General features: G+C 45.2%; 2 protein-coding genes across 3 annotated transcripts in view; one reads left to right on the top strand and one right to left on the bottom strand.

Annotated features, from left to right (window-relative positions):
- Positions 1-220: 220 nt before the first annotated feature.
- Positions 221-5,320, bottom strand: LOC121937371 (ceramide-1-phosphate transfer protein). Its single transcript, XM_042480524.1, has 3 exons — positions 5,202-5,320; positions 3,957-4,087; positions 221-2,396 (listed from the first exon to the last, which is right to left on the bottom strand). Exons 2-3 carry the CDS (start codon positions 4,076-4,078, stop codon positions 1,874-1,876), a joined length of 645 nt encoding a protein of 214 aa, XP_042336458.1. The 5' UTR covers positions 4,079-4,087; positions 5,202-5,320; the 3' UTR covers positions 221-1,873.
- Positions 5,321-5,633: 313 nt separating this feature from the next.
- Positions 5,634-16,146, top strand: part of INTS11 (integrator complex subunit 11) — a 14,919-nt gene continuing 4,406 nt past the window's right edge. The window contains exons 1-14 of one of the 2 annotated variants that reach the window (XM_042479554.1): positions 5,634-5,754; positions 6,337-6,488; positions 7,272-7,369; positions 8,110-8,183; positions 8,847-9,075; positions 9,468-9,566; positions 9,926-9,960; positions 10,480-10,618; positions 11,046-11,110; positions 12,438-12,627; positions 13,071-13,154; positions 13,580-13,669; positions 14,269-14,431; positions 15,299-15,406. In XM_042479554.1, coding sequence (XP_042335488.1) covers positions 6,461-6,488; positions 7,272-7,369; positions 8,110-8,183; positions 8,847-9,075; positions 9,468-9,566; positions 9,926-9,960; positions 10,480-10,618; positions 11,046-11,110; positions 12,438-12,627; positions 13,071-13,154; positions 13,580-13,669; positions 14,269-14,431; positions 15,299-15,406 — 1,402 coding nt within the window. In that variant the 5' untranslated portion in view covers positions 5,634-5,754; positions 6,337-6,460. The other variant, XM_042479555.1, reaches the window with a different exon arrangement.

Raw genomic sequence — 16,146 nt, 5'->3', positions numbered from 1 at the left:
TAAAGTCTGCAAGCCAAGCCCTATGAGGAGTGGCTTAGGAAGCTAGGGATGCTTAGCTTGGGGAGATGACATGATTAATGCAGCCTGGAATCGCATTGGCCTTTTCAGCTGCTGCATCACATTCTTGACTCATGTGTGAGGATTTTATTCTCTCTATCGCAGAGCTGACAACAATTTCAGTTATCAGAACGACAGAAATACAAGACGCTGCAATGTAAAGTGCACTACAGATAACATTTATTTCAATCCAAACAAGGTGAGATATAAAATCTATGCGAATCACAGCGCATGCATCTAACCTGTAATATCAATGTGCAAATAATTTTTGGCAGCCCATTTCCATTCTATCCACCTCCATACAGACAAAAGTCAACGGTAATTTAAACTAAATTAGAAAAGAGAACGCACAAAAACACAACCGACAGACATAAGATTTGATTGATTTGCGCCCAGGAAATGGTCTGTCGTTGCGACAGATCATGACAAAAAGCTCAAGCCCCCAAAACGAAACACACCACTTGGGCAACACAAGTACAATGCCCTGGATTGTCTTCCCATTTAGGAAGGGGCAGAAAAAAGTGCAACAACTACAATCATAGGTTTATCCATATCTCTGCTCCTTCTCAAGTGCGCATAGACTTCCAGGCCAAACGTTCTTCTATGACACAGACTGACTGCCTTAATTCACATTATGGAGAGATTGTTCAAGCATCCAGCACACAAGTTGCCACCTTCCTGTATACAATAAGAGGGTGATGTGCAATGGGCATCCCCACTTTACTGCCCCATGTTGGCTCTCAGCTGTGGGGCACAGATACATTGGGAGCCCCCAAACCTATGGACAACACATCCCAGCATGGGAATGGAAGTGTGGGACAGGAATGGTCAATGGAGCCCCTAGAAGAGCTTTGTTCCCCATTGTCTGGACATGGATTATGCTGCCAATAAGGTATCTCTCTCTTCCCCCAACTAAATCCTAACCAACAATTTTCACAGAGCTATTAAGATATGCAACAGTCCACAATACAACTCCTCCACTTTTCCCTTTAAACCTTCATCTCATTTGAAGAAGAGAGTGGCAAGCAGCCTTAGTTCAGCAAACTAGGTCCATTTTACAGAGAGCACAACTGAGCCAAGGCTGCTGGAATGGCTCTAAGGGTCCTGAGAAGAACTCCACTAATGATTTCTGCAATATACATATACATACATATATAGATATAGATAAATACATTATGTTTAGATGGGGAACCATTGGTCCTTTAGATATTCAGCTCCCAGAAGCTGCAGCCAGCCTGGCCAATGGTTTTATTGGGAGCTTTAGTGTGGTTTATTCAGACAATTTGAATATTTAAACATATATAGGATATGATTAAATAGGATATATAATCCTATATAGAGATTGCTTGCTTTCAGTGTGTGAGATATACATATATATATGTATAGCTTTCAGCAGCTATCCCACCAAGTGCTTTGAACTACAATTCCCAGGCTTCACTGGAAATACTTGCTTGGGAGTTGATCAAAGGAGGACTTTTAAACATCTGACAACAACCAGGTTGAGAGAAAACTGTTCTAACGCCAACTTAAGTGCAGTTTAATTTTATAAGAGCCTCTGCCCAGAGCAGACATCTCCAACCAGGTGCCTTTGGGATGTTTGGGACTATAACTCCCATCGTTCCTGATCACTGGCAAGGCTGATGGGAGCTGAACTCCAAAACATCTTTTAGAAAGGTTCGTTTTACAGCAATAGGATCTATGATTTCAGTACTGTACTGACAAGCTGCCACAGACATGCATAGGCATTGATATGTGTGGTTATGCTTGCCATTTAGGCAAGCAAATTCAGGCAGATTTCGATTGGAGCTGTGCTCCATTATGGGAGGTCAAGAATGTTGTGCTGAGCGTAGAGCACTTGTGTCACATCGTAGACCTTGCAGATGTAGGGCAAAGCTTCCCCAAGCATCTCCACCGCCTCCTCATGCGACCCGACATTCATGTTCTCAAGGAAAGCATCCCGAGAAGGCAAGGTATAGAAGGCCATGGTAGTGGCCTTGCGGATGATCCAAGGGTGGTAATTGGCCAAGGAGGCGTTGTAGGCGTCTGTGCACAGCACAGATGTCCGAGAGTCTGAGTCACTCGTCCGCATGCCCTCCAAGAACAACTGCAGCCAGTGAAGGGCTCGGTGCAAGCGCAGGATTGTTCGGCAGCCAGAGGCCGGATGGTCTCCGCGCTCCTTCAGGTCCACCAGGTTGTTGGAAAGCTCGTAATTCACCATGGATTGGAGGCTGATGTAGTCGTCCTTCTGCTCGCCGTTGCGGAAATCCTCCATGATTTGGATTTTGGCCACGACATCTTTAGAGATGAAGGAGAAGATTGCACCCATGGTGTTCAGAAACCTAAAATGGAAACGTATATAAATGCATTGACAAAGGGAGTTCAGACTGCAGAATAGGCAACAAATATTTTCCTCTACCCTAGAACTTGGAAAGGTTAGGGTCCATGAAGGCTCAGACATTAGCTTACAGTTCTAAACCACTTAGATCAGTGATTCCCAAACTTTAGTCCTCCAGATATTTTGGACTTCAACTCCCAGAAGCCTCAGCCAGCTTAGCCAACAGTCATGCCTTCTGGGACCTGAAGTCCAAAACATGTGGAGGACCAAAGTTTGTGAATCACTGACTTAGATGAAGCTGCTATTGCTATTCTGGAAGAGGTAGGAGCTCTACCTACAGCCCCGAAGGGATGGCATGCAGCCGCCCCTTAACAACAGCCCCGATGCAGCCTCTCAAGGGCGCAAAGAAGAGCTTCAAAAAGCAATTCCTTTTGGCACCCTTGAAATGGCACCATAGCCATGGCAGCGTGGCTATATGGCGCCCCTTTGGTGCTCCATTGTATGGACCCAGTGCCAGAGGAGAGTCATGATGCCACATACCATGAGGAGCGGCGCATGGAGTCATGGCGCCGGGGGGGCGGAGTCAGGGTGTGCATCATCGGGATGTGATGCCCCGTCTCCGCCCCCAGGCTGACCTTTTAGCCCAGTAGACCCTAAAAGCACACTTCTTCCAAAGCAAAGGTGCCCATACTATCCAAAGTATGGTTACTGCAATGGATCTGGAATAGTCTCCTGTAAGTCTGTGTTAAGTGGGATGATGGTACTTGCCCTCCTTCACCTTCCAAACCCCAGCTTTCAGCCCCAAACATCCCTTCCCAATATAGCTGTTGCCTCTCTGGTGGAGAATGGGTTGGGTGTGTGGAGGTGCGCCCAACTCTGGTTGTCGGATGTAGGTGAGCCATAGTTGGGATTTGGGGTCTGGAAGATGAGGGAGCATAGGAACCTTTATTCTGCTTGACACAGATTTGTAGTACCTCATCCTGCTCCAAGATCTGTTATGGATTAATGTTAAGAGGATACAGTCTTGAATACAGTCTGGCAACTGTAATCCATACCATAGCACATGAAACAGAGGTAGAGAAACACATGTGGTGTGAAGAGAAAGTGTATCAGGAATAGGGCATGGCGGCACATCCTTAGGGTTGGTGTCACCTGGCGCGGTAACGCATGGTGTCACCCCTCCATTGACTTCCTCCTGTTTCACACCATACAGAATCTTAACCAATGGTTTTTTGTGTGTTTTGGGGGCTATGTGGATCCATGTTCTAAAAGAGTTTATTCCTGATGTTTTGCCAGCATCTGTGGCTGGCATCTTCAGGGAATGCTTACCTGAAAGAGAGTAGGTATATAGGTTAGCTTTCTCTGAAGATGCCACGAATGGAATAAACTCTTCTAGAACATGGATCCACATAGCCCAAAAAACCCACCAAAAACTATGGATGCTGGCCATGAAAGCCTTCGTCTTTAGCAATGCTTTTTTGCACTAATGTTACTCGTAAACTGTAACTCCCATATACTACTAAGCCTGGGTTTCCATGGGTGAAACTTGAGCTCCCAGCCTTACCTCACAAGGCCTTTCCAGCCTTCCAAGTATGGATCCAGAAGGACCTCCTGGTTGTCTGTGAGGCATCTCTGAAAGGTCACCAGCACTTCCTTCAAGCCGTGTCCATTGTCCTCATTAGCCATGGCGCAGCTCTGGAAGCAGACGGTAAAGGAGACAGATAGTCTGTAAATGATGAATGAGCAAAGAAACAGGGGAAGGGGCTTTAGGCAACGGAAGAGGGTCTGTCTTGGGCAAGTCTGACTCAACAGCCATGGCACTGGTCATGCTTTTTGTGGCCCTAATGTTGCATGCATTTTAACAATGCAGTTGACAAATAAACCAAGTCCTTTGCTTTGAACTCCGCTCCCTTTTACACAGGGCTGGAGTAATGGCGATTTTGGGGTTACTCCTTGTCTTACTCCAGACTAAGGCCCTATACAGAGAGGCCAAAATGAAGCTGCTTCGGGTCACTTTGGAAGTATATGCTGTTCTTTTACTAACTGCTTTCTGTCATTTTAAGTGTACTAGAATCATAGAGTTGGAAGAGGCTGCAAGGTCCCTGATCCAGTCCAACCCCATTCTGCCATGCAGGAACTCCCCGTCAAAGCACCCGTCACCATTTTAGTCGCCTACCCATCTCCCTAGTCGTTCCTCATAGGGCACGGTTTCCAGACCCTTCACCATTTTAGTCTCCCTCCTTTGGACACATGGCTCCAGTTTCTCAATGTCCTTTTTGAATTGTGATGCCCAGAACTGGACACAATATTCCAGGTGAGGCCTGACCAAAGCAGAATAGAGTGGCACTATTACTTCCCTTGATCTAGACACTAGACTTCTATTGATGCAGCCTAGAATCGCATTGGCCTTGTTAGCCGCCGCATCACACTCTTGACTCGTTCAGTTTGTGGTCCACTTGGACTCCCAGATCCTTTTTGGTGCTGTCTGCAAATTTGATAAAGATGTTGGATTCGGATCCAGAGCCCCAGCAGAACATCTTTTTCTATCTAACCCAGTGGTCCCTAAACTGTGCCCTTTAAAGGGATTTTGGACTTCAACTCCCAGAATCCCACGCTATTGGACCCAGATGGCTGAGGCTTCTGGGAGATGAAGTCCGAAATTCCCTTAAAGGGCACCGTTTGAGTGCTTGGCTCGCTATGAAGCGGTAGAGGGATATAAGTGCCATTGCTTTATGTTCCTTAACAACAACAACAACAGCAAACAACAATAAAGTCATTAAAAGAGGGGCTGGGAATGCAGCTCACTCACTTCAGCACTCGCTTCCCACTTCCTCCTCTCGAAGCCGGGGAGAACCAATAAGAACCTCAGTCCCGCCCACCGGCTCGGCCTCTCGTCCAATCACCGTCTTCTCCTCTAGCTACGTAACAGCCGCCTCAGCCAATAGGAGCTCCGAAGATACTTCCGGGTTCTGCATTTTTTTCCGTTTGGGCGAACACAGAGTGGGGCAGAGGAGTGCGCATGCGCACGGTCTTAGCCAATGCGCACCCAGCGGCTTCGCTGTTCCATAGAGATAAGTTTGTAAAGAGGTCATTTTCTATTAGAAGTCTATGGTTATTATTACTATCGCTATCATTCTGTGATGACCCTGAAGTGCTATTTCTCTCTTCCCCAACTGCCAGCGCAGAGTCCGGAAGAGGAAGGAGCATCATTACCTAGCGAAAAATAAGCCCCACCAACCCGGAACTGTGTCACTCTACTTTCTTTTCTCTATGCAACTTTTACGCAACGTTCTTCTGCGCATGCGCCCTCTCGTCCTGGCTTCAGGAGGGAGGGGAAAGATGGTGGCGGCGGCGGGAGGACGGTGAGCGAAGTGGACCAAAAAGCATACAATATTATTATTATATGTCCCTTGCTTATTTTCAAAACCCTTCCTATGGCTTTTAAAAGGATCTAGAACCCATGGAGCCCTATGAGGAGAGAGAAGGTTAAGAGGTGATATGACAGCCCTGTTTAAATACTTGAAGGGAGGTCATATTGAGGAGGAAGCAAGCTTTTTTTCTGCTGCTCCAGTGAATAGGACCCAATGGAGCAATGGATGCAAGCTCCAGGAAAGGAGATTCCAGCTCAACATTAGGAAGAACTTCCTGGCAGCAAAAGCTATTAGAGAGTGGAACACACTCCTTCAATGGTGTCTCCTTCTTTGGAGGTCTTTAAACAGAGGCTGGAAGGCCATCTCTCAATAGGGATGCTTTGATGGGGAGTTCCTGCACGGCAGAAGAATGGGGTTGGACTGGATCAGGGCCCTTCTTGGGTTCTCTTCCAACTCTATTTAGTTGGAGTTAAGTTGGGAGTCTGTCGTTGCCTCCTTCCTCGCACTTGCTTAGTTTCCTTTTTCCTTGGCGAAGCGGATCTGTGTTTCAGTCTTCCTTTTGTCTCCCTTCAGGACAGTTTGAATACTCTTCCACATGAGACTCTACAGCTGGGCTGCGTTTGGGACGGTCCTATGGGATCTCTGAAGCGGGCTCCTTTGCAGTTATAGACGTTGGAGGCTCCCTCGCTGTTTAGACATGCCTGAAATAAAAGTCACTCCTTTAGGTGAGGAACGTGAACGTTTCAAACAGTTCTTAGGTTAAGCAAAGAGGTGGGAACTAATGTGGGGAATTGATTCAAGGGTTGGATTACTAGGGAGACTAGGGTTTGGATGCCCACTTGGCCATGGAGCCCATTGGGTCAGAGGAAGGCAAAGACAAATCCTTCTGAACAAATATTGGTCCCATACAGACAGGCCAAAATAAAGCTGCTTCGGGTCACTTTGGAGGTATGCTGTTTAAATGATGCATGCGTCCTAAGAGTCTGCAAGCTGCACTAAAGTTGCGTTTCAGTCCTTAGGGCTGGAGCATGGCTTTGGCGCACCTTCTGGCCTCTTAGGACACATGCATCATTTAAACAGCATACCTCCAAAGTGACCCGAAGCAGCTTTATTTTGGCCTGTCTGTATGGGGCCATTGCCAAGAAAACCCCATGACAGGTTCTGCCTTAGGGTTGCCATCATTCAGAAATGACTTGAAGGCGCACAACGAGAAACCTTTTGCCTTAGGTCTAGCTGAACTTAAACTGTAATAAGCTTATAGTCTGAGATACAGCCAAGCCTCCTGTTGGTTAGTCCCAGCTAGGATAAACCTACCAAATCAGTTGTTGAATAGTGAGTCATCGCATAATGGTTCAGTGGCCAAGACTAACTACATGGTTTAGGCAAACATTTACATCATGGAGTTGGAAGAGACCACAAGGGCCACCCAGTCCAACCCCATTCTGCCATGCTTATGCACCAAGACTTAAGGCAGTCTATCTTAACATTGTCTTCGTGTGCATTTTCAGGTGCCGGCCAAGATGTTGGTCGGAGCTGCATCCTTGTGTCCATTGCAGGGAAGAACGTCATGTTGGATTGCGGGATGCACATGGGATACAATGACGATGTAAGTGGCAGCCACAGTGCGGCAGGCAGGCCCTAGCTTAGATTGCGTTTGTTTGTTAACGATACAGATTTGGCTTGGTTTCGTTTTAATGTGTGCTTGAGCTTTTAAAAGGGTCTGGAAACCATAAAGCCCTGTGATGAGAGACTTAGGGAGCTGGGGATGTTTAGCCTGGAGAAGAGAAGGTTAAGAGGTGATATGATAGCCCTGTTTAAGTACTTGAATGGATGTCATATTGAGGAAGCTTGGAAAGCTTAAGGGGGTGGCATTTGCAGCCTCTCAGGTCGACTCCTAAGCTGGGAGGAGGGAAAAAGAAAAGAGATTCAGGAAGATTGAAATGGTAACCCCTTCTACTTTTGCCTCTTGCTCCACGCAATGCAACAACAACAACAACATTTATTTCTTACCCACCTCTCCCCATGGATTGAGATGGGGAACAACAATAGACCGACAAATATGCATCAGTTAAGAACGTGGCTTTAGTTGAAACATACATCAGTTTGAAAGAACAAACAAGATACATACATGTTAAAACAATCTACATTTAAAATTCATCATTTAAACTTTCCAACTGCTAGCTGCAGTTCTGCCCGTCACTAGTGTGCAGCCCCTGATAATTACTCCAAGGAAGTGTTTTTCAGCTCTCTTGCAGATCATGGCTTCTGGCATAACAACTCTCAAAACTGGTTACTAGTCCAAGCCCTAGGCAGTCCTTTACAAAAGCTTGCTCTTTTGTTTCATAGAGGCGGTTTCCTGATTTCTCATACATCACTCAGAACGGACGGCTGACCGACTTCCTGGACTGTGTGATCATCAGGTGTGTATATCTGTCTTAACTTTGGGCATGTAGAAGTGAGTATCATTTCCTGAATGGACTATCTACTCAACCTTCTATGTTACATAGAAGCATATATTTGGAAGGGGCTTCACAAGCATTGAGTCCAACCCATGCTCAGTACAGGAACTCCAGCTTGAGCATCCCCAGGAAGTAGCTGTCCATCCTGCGCACAGTTGGTATTTCTGTTCTCCCACGTTTCCAAAGGGCTTAGAAACTGTGTCTTTTCTGAACTTAGTGGGTTTTAAAAAAGAAAAAAGTGGCCCATGTTGTGTGCAGATTGGCCTGTTGGATCTGCTGGATCAGATGAAAGGTTCACTCATTCCAGCATCCTCTTTTAAAATGTGGCTACGTAGTCGTCCTAGGGATGCTGGTAGATGGGGCTTCTTCATCATGTGGCACTCATAACTATATAGTCCAAACACTGCGGCTCCATTCAGTTTCAGCAATCATTCATTGATAAATCTCCTCTTCAGAGATGAGCCACCTGTTCCCAAGCTTGCGTCTCCGGTTACAATTCTTATCATTCTTGGCTATTCGCTATGTAGGGTGGATATGATAGTCCAGCAAGAACCCATTCTGAGGTTGGGGAATACTGCTTCTAACAGCAAAGCAATCCTAAGTTTTATTCTTTCTTCTTCCCAGTCATTTCCATTTGGACCACTGTGGAGCCCTTCCCTATTTCAGTGAGATGGTTGGCTATGACGGTCCCATTTACATGACCCACCCAACCAAGGCCATCTGCCCAATCCTCCTGGAAGACTTCAGGAAAATCACTGTGGACAAAAAAGGCGAGACCAACTTCTTCACCTCCCAAATGATTAAAGATTGTATGAAGAAAGTGGTGGCTGTCCATCTTCATCAAACAGTCCAGGTAGCATTGCGGTAGGGAACCTCCAATCTGCAGACTAAATGCCAACCTCTGGATCTTCCCCAGGTCACACTCACCTCAGTATCTATAAGGTTTATTCTTGTCTTGGGTTGATCCTGGGATCTTTTGCATGCAAATAATGTCACACAAAGTGATTTGTCTGTCTCTGGGTTCTAAACATGGTGACTGGGCTGCCCAGTTTCATCTCCATTGAGTAGCACTCTTTTGACTTAACTACATTGATTTTTGTGATCAAGTGTCTGCAGAATCATGCATTGAGTGCTTGAACTTGTGCAGTGTGCAATTTTGCACATAACCACCCTAGAAAATTGGAGATGGTGGTTTTTGGGGGTAAATCTGGTGTTCTTTTATGGCAAACACACATTTTGTTGCAGGTGGATGATGAATTGGAGATAAAGGCATATTATGCAGGGCATGTCCTTGGTGCGGCCATGTTCCAGATAAAAGTTGGCTGTGAGTCTGTGGTTTATACGGTAAGTCACAAGAAAAAAATCTTTGTGCATGACTTTGTACATGTCATCTTTTAAAGTGGTCATGCTCTGTTTATTTGTGTGTGTCCTCCGAGGCTCTGATGTGTGTCCTGCCTCTTAGAGAGATTAAGTTGGAGGATACCCCAGTTGTTGAACTCCTCCATGGGGAGCTTAGTTTAGTCTCTTTAGGTGGGTGGTGACTGAAGACAAAGTTGTTCTGCTGAGATTTAATGGTCATCACTGGATTTTTTGCAGTTCTTCCCTTTGCTTTAATTCATACATCACATTGAGAACAACAGGCTGATCCACAACTACTCTAAATAACTTGAAATGCTGAGAGATGTTTTTCTTTCTGTCATTAGGGTGACTATAACATGACTCCGGACAGGCACTTGGGGTAAGTTTTTGAGTTTTAACATAAGAAATTGATTGTAGCAACTCAAACTGTTTCAGCTGTAAGGTGGATTTCTTTGTATTCTGTTTTATTGTTATGTTACTTTTGTAAGTCACTCTGGAGAGCCAGTGTGATATTGTGGGTTGTATGTTGGACTGAGATGCTGGGAGACCAGGGTTCAGATTCCCACTCAGCCACAGAAACCCATTGGATGACCTTAGGCAGGTCACACGCTCTCATACAGAGAGGAAGGCAAAGGGAATCTCCTTGTGAACAAATGTTGGCCAAGGAAACCTCATGATAGACTCACCTTAGGGTTGCCCTAAGTCAGAAACAACTTGAAGGCACACTAAAACAACAATGTGAGGCGGATGTTTGGAGCAGCCACTTCTGCCTAAGGGAGGAGGAGGAGAGCAGGGAGGAAATCACTCTGAGCCCTATCTCTGCATGGTGTGGTCCTGTTGGTGGAGTGGGGACTCCCCTGCAGAACATGGATCCTCATTCTGTATGTTCATTTTGCAGAGCTGCCTGGATTGACAAATGCCGCCCCAACCTGCTTATTACAGAGTCCACCTATGCCACGACCATTAGAGACTCCAAGCGCTGCAGAGAGAGGGACTTCTTAAAGAAAGTGCATGAAGCCATCGAACGTGGAGGGAAGGTACATATTGGTTCTTATTTAAAACATCCCCATAACGCCCATGAAATCATTCCATCATGTCTTGTTCCATTCCGGCTGCCATATTGTGGCATCAAAGGGAGAGAAGAGCAGGCGGACACAGCAGGTGAAGAAAGGCCCCTTTCCATCCCAGCTGCCACTGCTGCGCCTTGGAAGGAGAGGAGAGCAGCCGGCATGCGCTGGACATAATCCTTTCTAAGATGGGGCTTCTAAGATGGATTTTGTGTCTAGTTCTGATTGCATTCCAGTTAAAAAAAAGCAAAATGGATTCCAGAATTCAGATCTCTGCCCTCACTGAGAACAAGGAAACAGTCTTTCTCCACTTCTTCATTTGAGAAGACAACTTGCTGGGAAACTCTTTATGTTGAAATTTTCCATCAACGCTCTGCACTTTCTTTCCCTACTATAGGTCCTTATCCCCGTTTTTGCTCTGGGACGTGCGCAGGAGCTCTGCATTTTGCTGGAGACTTTCTGGTAAGGTGTCCAGCTTCTATTTCTATTTGAAATCATTTCTATTTCTATTTGAAATCTCTCTTCTGCTGCATCAATGTCCCATCAACTACCTCCCTGCTAAAGAACAAACTCTTCAAGTTGTTTTCTGCTGCTCCGGGACAAGAAGCAGTGGATTCAGAATTACAAAAAAAGAGATTTCACATAAACATTAGGAAAGTGGGAGCTGTTAGTGAAATAGACTGCCTGAGAGGTTAGTGGACTCCCCTTTGGAGGTCTTTAAACAGAGGTTGAATGGGTATCTTTAAGGAGTGCTTTAGTTGCATGGCAGGTTTAGTTGCATGGCAAATTTCTTGGAAGTTGGGGATCTTGAAACTGTGGAGCACACGCTGGTAACCTCTCATCTCGATTTCTGTAATGCACTCTACATGGGGCTACTCTTGTGCTTAGTTCGGAAACTTCAATTAATACAGAACATCAATTAGCTGGTCTCAGGTAAAAGTAAAAGAGACCATATAACACCAATCTTAAGATCGCTTATCATTTTCCGGGCCCAGTACATGGTGTTGGTCATCACCTTTAAAGCCCTAAATGGCTTGGGTCCAACCTATATTTGAGACTGCCTCCTTCCATATAATCCACCCCGTACACTCAGGTCCTCTGAGAGCAATTTGTTGCAACCTATAAAAACTAGATTGTCTGCGACTGCCCAGAGAACCTTTTCGGCAACTGCTCCCAGATTATGGAATGGCCTGTCAGATGAGATCCATCACATTACCACCTTAAACAGCTTTTAAACATCTGTCAAGATGGATCTCTTCCAGCAGGTCTTTCCTGAATAGACAACTGGCCACCCAAAAAGTTGAACCTGTTATACCCCTGACTTCTGCCGTAGCCACTCTTCGATTTGTTGCTATTTTAAGTATGTATTAATTGTTTAATTGTATTTTGGAGGTGGGATATTGGGATGCGGGATTGTATGTTCTAATCTGTAAACCGCCCTGGTTGTGTTACACAGAGAGTTGGGATATTTTATTATTATGTCCCTTGAGATCCCTTCCAACTCTTAAGATTCTATCATCCTTTGGGCTACGTTTGCCATCATTCCTTTTATTCTGGTTTTTGGGCTTCTGCGTATGTGCTGATCTTGTAACAGGGCATGAAAAGACATAGGCACAGAGTAGTGTAAATTATCCATTGCAAAATTTGGCTTTTGATGCAGAATATCATACAAAGAAACAAAGCATGGAGTATACACACCTTGCTGAAGAGGAAATCCTAAGGATATACCTAGGTTTTTGATGTGTGAACTTATATGAGCATTTTGAAACCATTTCCTTTTCTTCTGAAGGGAGCGCATGAACTTAAAGGCGCCCATCTACTTCTCCACGGGCCTGACAGAGAAGGCCAACCACTATTACAAGCTCTTCATCACTTGGACCAATCAGAAGATCCGGAAGACTTTCGTCCAGAGGAACATGTTTGAGTTCAAGCACATCAAGGCCTTTGACAGAGCGTTTGCAGACAACCCAGGACCAATGGTATTTATGGTGGTAGTGACAGTGCAGCAGTGGTTAGAGTGTTGATCTGTATGTGTGGAAGGGAAGGAAGGGAAGGCCAAGCTCTGGTGGTTCAGGGCTAGGTCAGTCTCATTTCTATTCCAAAACCAATCTTATATCAGAATAGAGAAGTAAATCTGACCCACCCTGGCCCAATTTAGGAAGGACCTCAAAACCTTCCTATTCCAACAGGCATTCCCCGAGTAAATATCCTGTGGGCCTCCCTCCTCTCTTTCGTGGCCAAGAGGTTGGGCTTTGGGGCTTTACTGTTGGTTTGTTTTTAAATATGTTTTTATTGGAATTGTTTGTATTTTAATTATGTTGTGAGCCGCCCTGATCGGAGGAAGGGCGGCATATAAATAAAAATTTTATTTATTTATTTATTTATTTATTATAAATGGTTTCCTTTCTCTCTCTTTCCTCAGGTTGTGTTTGCTACACCAGGGATGCTTCATGCGGGGCAATCCCTCCAGATCTTCAAGAAATGGGCTGGTAATGAGAAGAACATGGTATGGGAAGCTGTGGTGGAAATGCTTTGTTCCTCCTATTGCAATAGCTATCTTAAAATACCTGAAGGGATGCCATTTGAGAGGAGGCAGCTTGTTTCTTTGCTGCTCCAGAGATTAGGGTGTGAACCAACTGATTTAAATGATAAGAAAAGAGATTTCACCTGAACGCTAGAGAGAATATCTTGACTGAAAGAGTTGTTCGACAGTGGAATAGAGAAAATCATCTGGCTAGGTCCACAAGTTTCCCACTCCTGCTCTGTCCTCTTACCAGTTGAACACAGCAGGGTTTTCTTCTGAGTAGACAGTGTCCGAGTTGCACTGCCAGAGATGCCCTAATATTATGTATTTAGGATATATTCTCATTGTTTTTATTTTGAACAAGTTTTGAGCCCTAATGGTAACACCTTTCTGAATTCTGTTCCCAGGTGATCATGCCAGGATACTGTGTACAAGGAACCGTGGGTCATAAAATCTTGGGTGGGCAGCGGAAGTTGGAAATGGAAGGAAGGCAAATTGTGAGTTGAAAGTTTTGAAGATGAATGTCCTCTTATGTTGTTGATATACTTTTATGTATTTATAGTTCTGAGGTGACATGCAAGAAAAAATGATCTTGGCAATAGTCCCAAATTGCTCATGAAGCAAGAGGCATATGGGGCTTAGTCCCGAAAAAGTGTGCACAGAATTATACTGTAAAATGTTTACTTACTTAAAGCAATGTTGTGAGTTGTGCAACCTGTTCCAAATATTACACTGCAATTCCCGTCATACTTCACCATTGACTATGTTAGCAAGCGCCGTTGGGAGATGCAGTCCAACAACACTGGAAGGACCGTATGATTCTGTCCTTGATCTAAAGCATTTTAGCCACATTTTTAGCTTTGTATAATCCATCAAAATAAGACAGGCTGTTCAGACATTTGATCTCAAAAGGCACAATACAGAAAGAAAAGGTAATGAGAAGGGTGGTATCTTTCAGCCAAGCTGGTGTTGATAGATACCCATCACCTCCATCTCCACACACCAAACAGAATTACAAAATATTCCCTGCCTTTCCTTTAAAAAATTAGATTGTTTTATTCCAATGTATGTCTGCCCTGTCCCCATACTGTCCTAGTTAGAGGTGAAGATGCAAGTGGAATACATGTCCTTCAGTGCCCACGCTGATGCCAAAGGGATCATGCAGCTCATCCGCCAAGCGGAGCCACGGAACGTCCTCCTGGTCCACGGTGAGGCAAAAAAGATGGAGTTCCTGAAGCAAAAGATCGAGCAGGAATTCCGTACGTATGACTGGCAAGATGTGCCTTTCTGGGGAATGGGTGGGCAACATGCCAACCTTTGGCCATAGACAATTCTTATGTTTGTCTGGCTCCCACCTAAGCCACACTTTTCTTGGCAAAAATGGGGTGGATTGCCTCCCTCAGAAGTCTCCAAGAGCAGAGACATTATGAGTAGATTGGAAGATCCTACACTGTTTGGCACAAGTCAGAAGTGATCCCTGGGCACTTTTGAGTTTAGCTTTCCCTACATGGGGAGCATTTTGACAGTAGGGTTTTCATCCAGAGAGGTCAGGGAAGCTAAAGAGTCATTTCCCTGTGTCGTATTTATTCATGATGTTAAAAACATAGAGTTGGAAGGGGCCCCTGGTTCACCAAGTCCAACACCTTGATCAGTGCAGGGTCTCTGAACTAACACATCCCCAGCAGATAGCTGTCCAGCCTCTTTTTGAAGACATCCAGAGAAGGAGACCCCACCACCTCTCTAGGCAATTGGTTTCATTGCTGAACTGCTCTTATTGTCAAGAGGTGCCTTCTGATGTTCAATTGAAATCTACTCTCCCGTAACTTCAAACCATTAGATCTCCAGTCTTCACTCTGGCAACTCTACCTGTGCTCTGTAGGGAGCAATTTTATTCTGTTTTGACACAGGTGGGCTATGATTCCCAAACTAAAAGGATCAGGCTGTCAATGGTTTGTAATCCTGTTGAGCCTCCAGATGCACAGGCAGTCTACCTTTGAGCTCTTGGAGATTTCCTGCAAGCATCAGGTTGGCCGCAGTCAGAAACAAGGCACTGAACTGATGAACTGTTAATCTGATCCACACGTTCTGTGATCCTGCCATGGTTTTTTTCCCCTTTTCTCTTGCAGACATCAGCTGCCACATGCCTGCAAATGGAGAGACAGTGTCCGTTTTCACCAACCCCAACATCCCCGTGGATGTTTCACTTGGGCTGCTGAAGAGAGAACTCAGTATTGGTAATGCCAAGCAGGGTACTTGGAAGTCTAGGAGGGATCTACATAGGTGTCAATAATACATGTTTACTGCATTCTCGGTGCATGTTTATACCATTGATCTCTGGAGTTAACGCCTTCTTTTCTACAATGTGCTCCTTGTGAAAATATACTAATCCCTTCAGTTGGGCAGACAATACATCTTTGAAGCTCTTTCCAACCACCCAGGAAAGACTGGAAACTCTCTTAAACCATGGCCCCAATTGGAATACTGTGTCCAGTTCTGGGCACCACAATTCAAAAAGGACGTTGAGAAACTGGAGCGTGTCCAAAGGAGGGTGACTAAAATGGTGAAGGGTCTGGAAACCATGTCCTATGAGGAACAACTCAAGGAGCTGGGGATGTTTAGCCTGGAGAAGAGAAGGTTAAGAGGTGATATGATAGCCCTGTTTAAATACTTGGAGGGATGTCATATTGAGGAGGGAGCAAGCTTGTTTTCTGCTGCTCCAGAGAATAGGACCCGGAGCAATGGATGCAAGCTCCAGGAAAAGAGATTCCACCTCAACATTAGGAGGAACTTCCTGACAGTAAGGGCTCTTCGACAGTGGAACACTCTCAATGGAGCATAGTCTAGTCTCCTTCCTTGGAGGCCTTTAAACAGAGGCTGGATGGCCATCTGTCGGGGATGCTTTGAGAGTTCCTGTATGGCAGAATGGGGTTGGACTGGATGGCCCTTGTGGTCTCTTCTAACTCTACGATTCTAT

The sequence above is a fragment of the Sceloporus undulatus genome, chromosome 7, assembly GCF_019175285.1.
Source record: "Sceloporus undulatus isolate JIND9_A2432 ecotype Alabama chromosome 7, SceUnd_v1.1, whole genome shotgun sequence".
In the NCBI taxonomy this organism is placed as follows: Eukaryota; Metazoa; Chordata; class Lepidosauria; order Squamata; family Phrynosomatidae; genus Sceloporus; species Sceloporus undulatus.
Note: the sequence above shows the minus strand (reverse complement) of the source record. Positions and strands in the feature narration are given on the sequence as shown.

What these genes read in the sequence shown, in the direction of transcription:
- LOC121937371 (XM_042480524.1), bottom strand. Translation starts at nt 4,078, where the DNA reads ATGGCTAATGAGGACAATGGACACGGCTTGAAGGAAGTGCTGGTGACC. An exon ending in GGCTGGAAAGGCCTTGTGAG is followed by an intron (nt 2,397 to 3,956) that starts GTAAGGCTGGGA and finishes TTTCCATTTTAG; the next exon opens with GTTTCTGAACACCATGGGTG.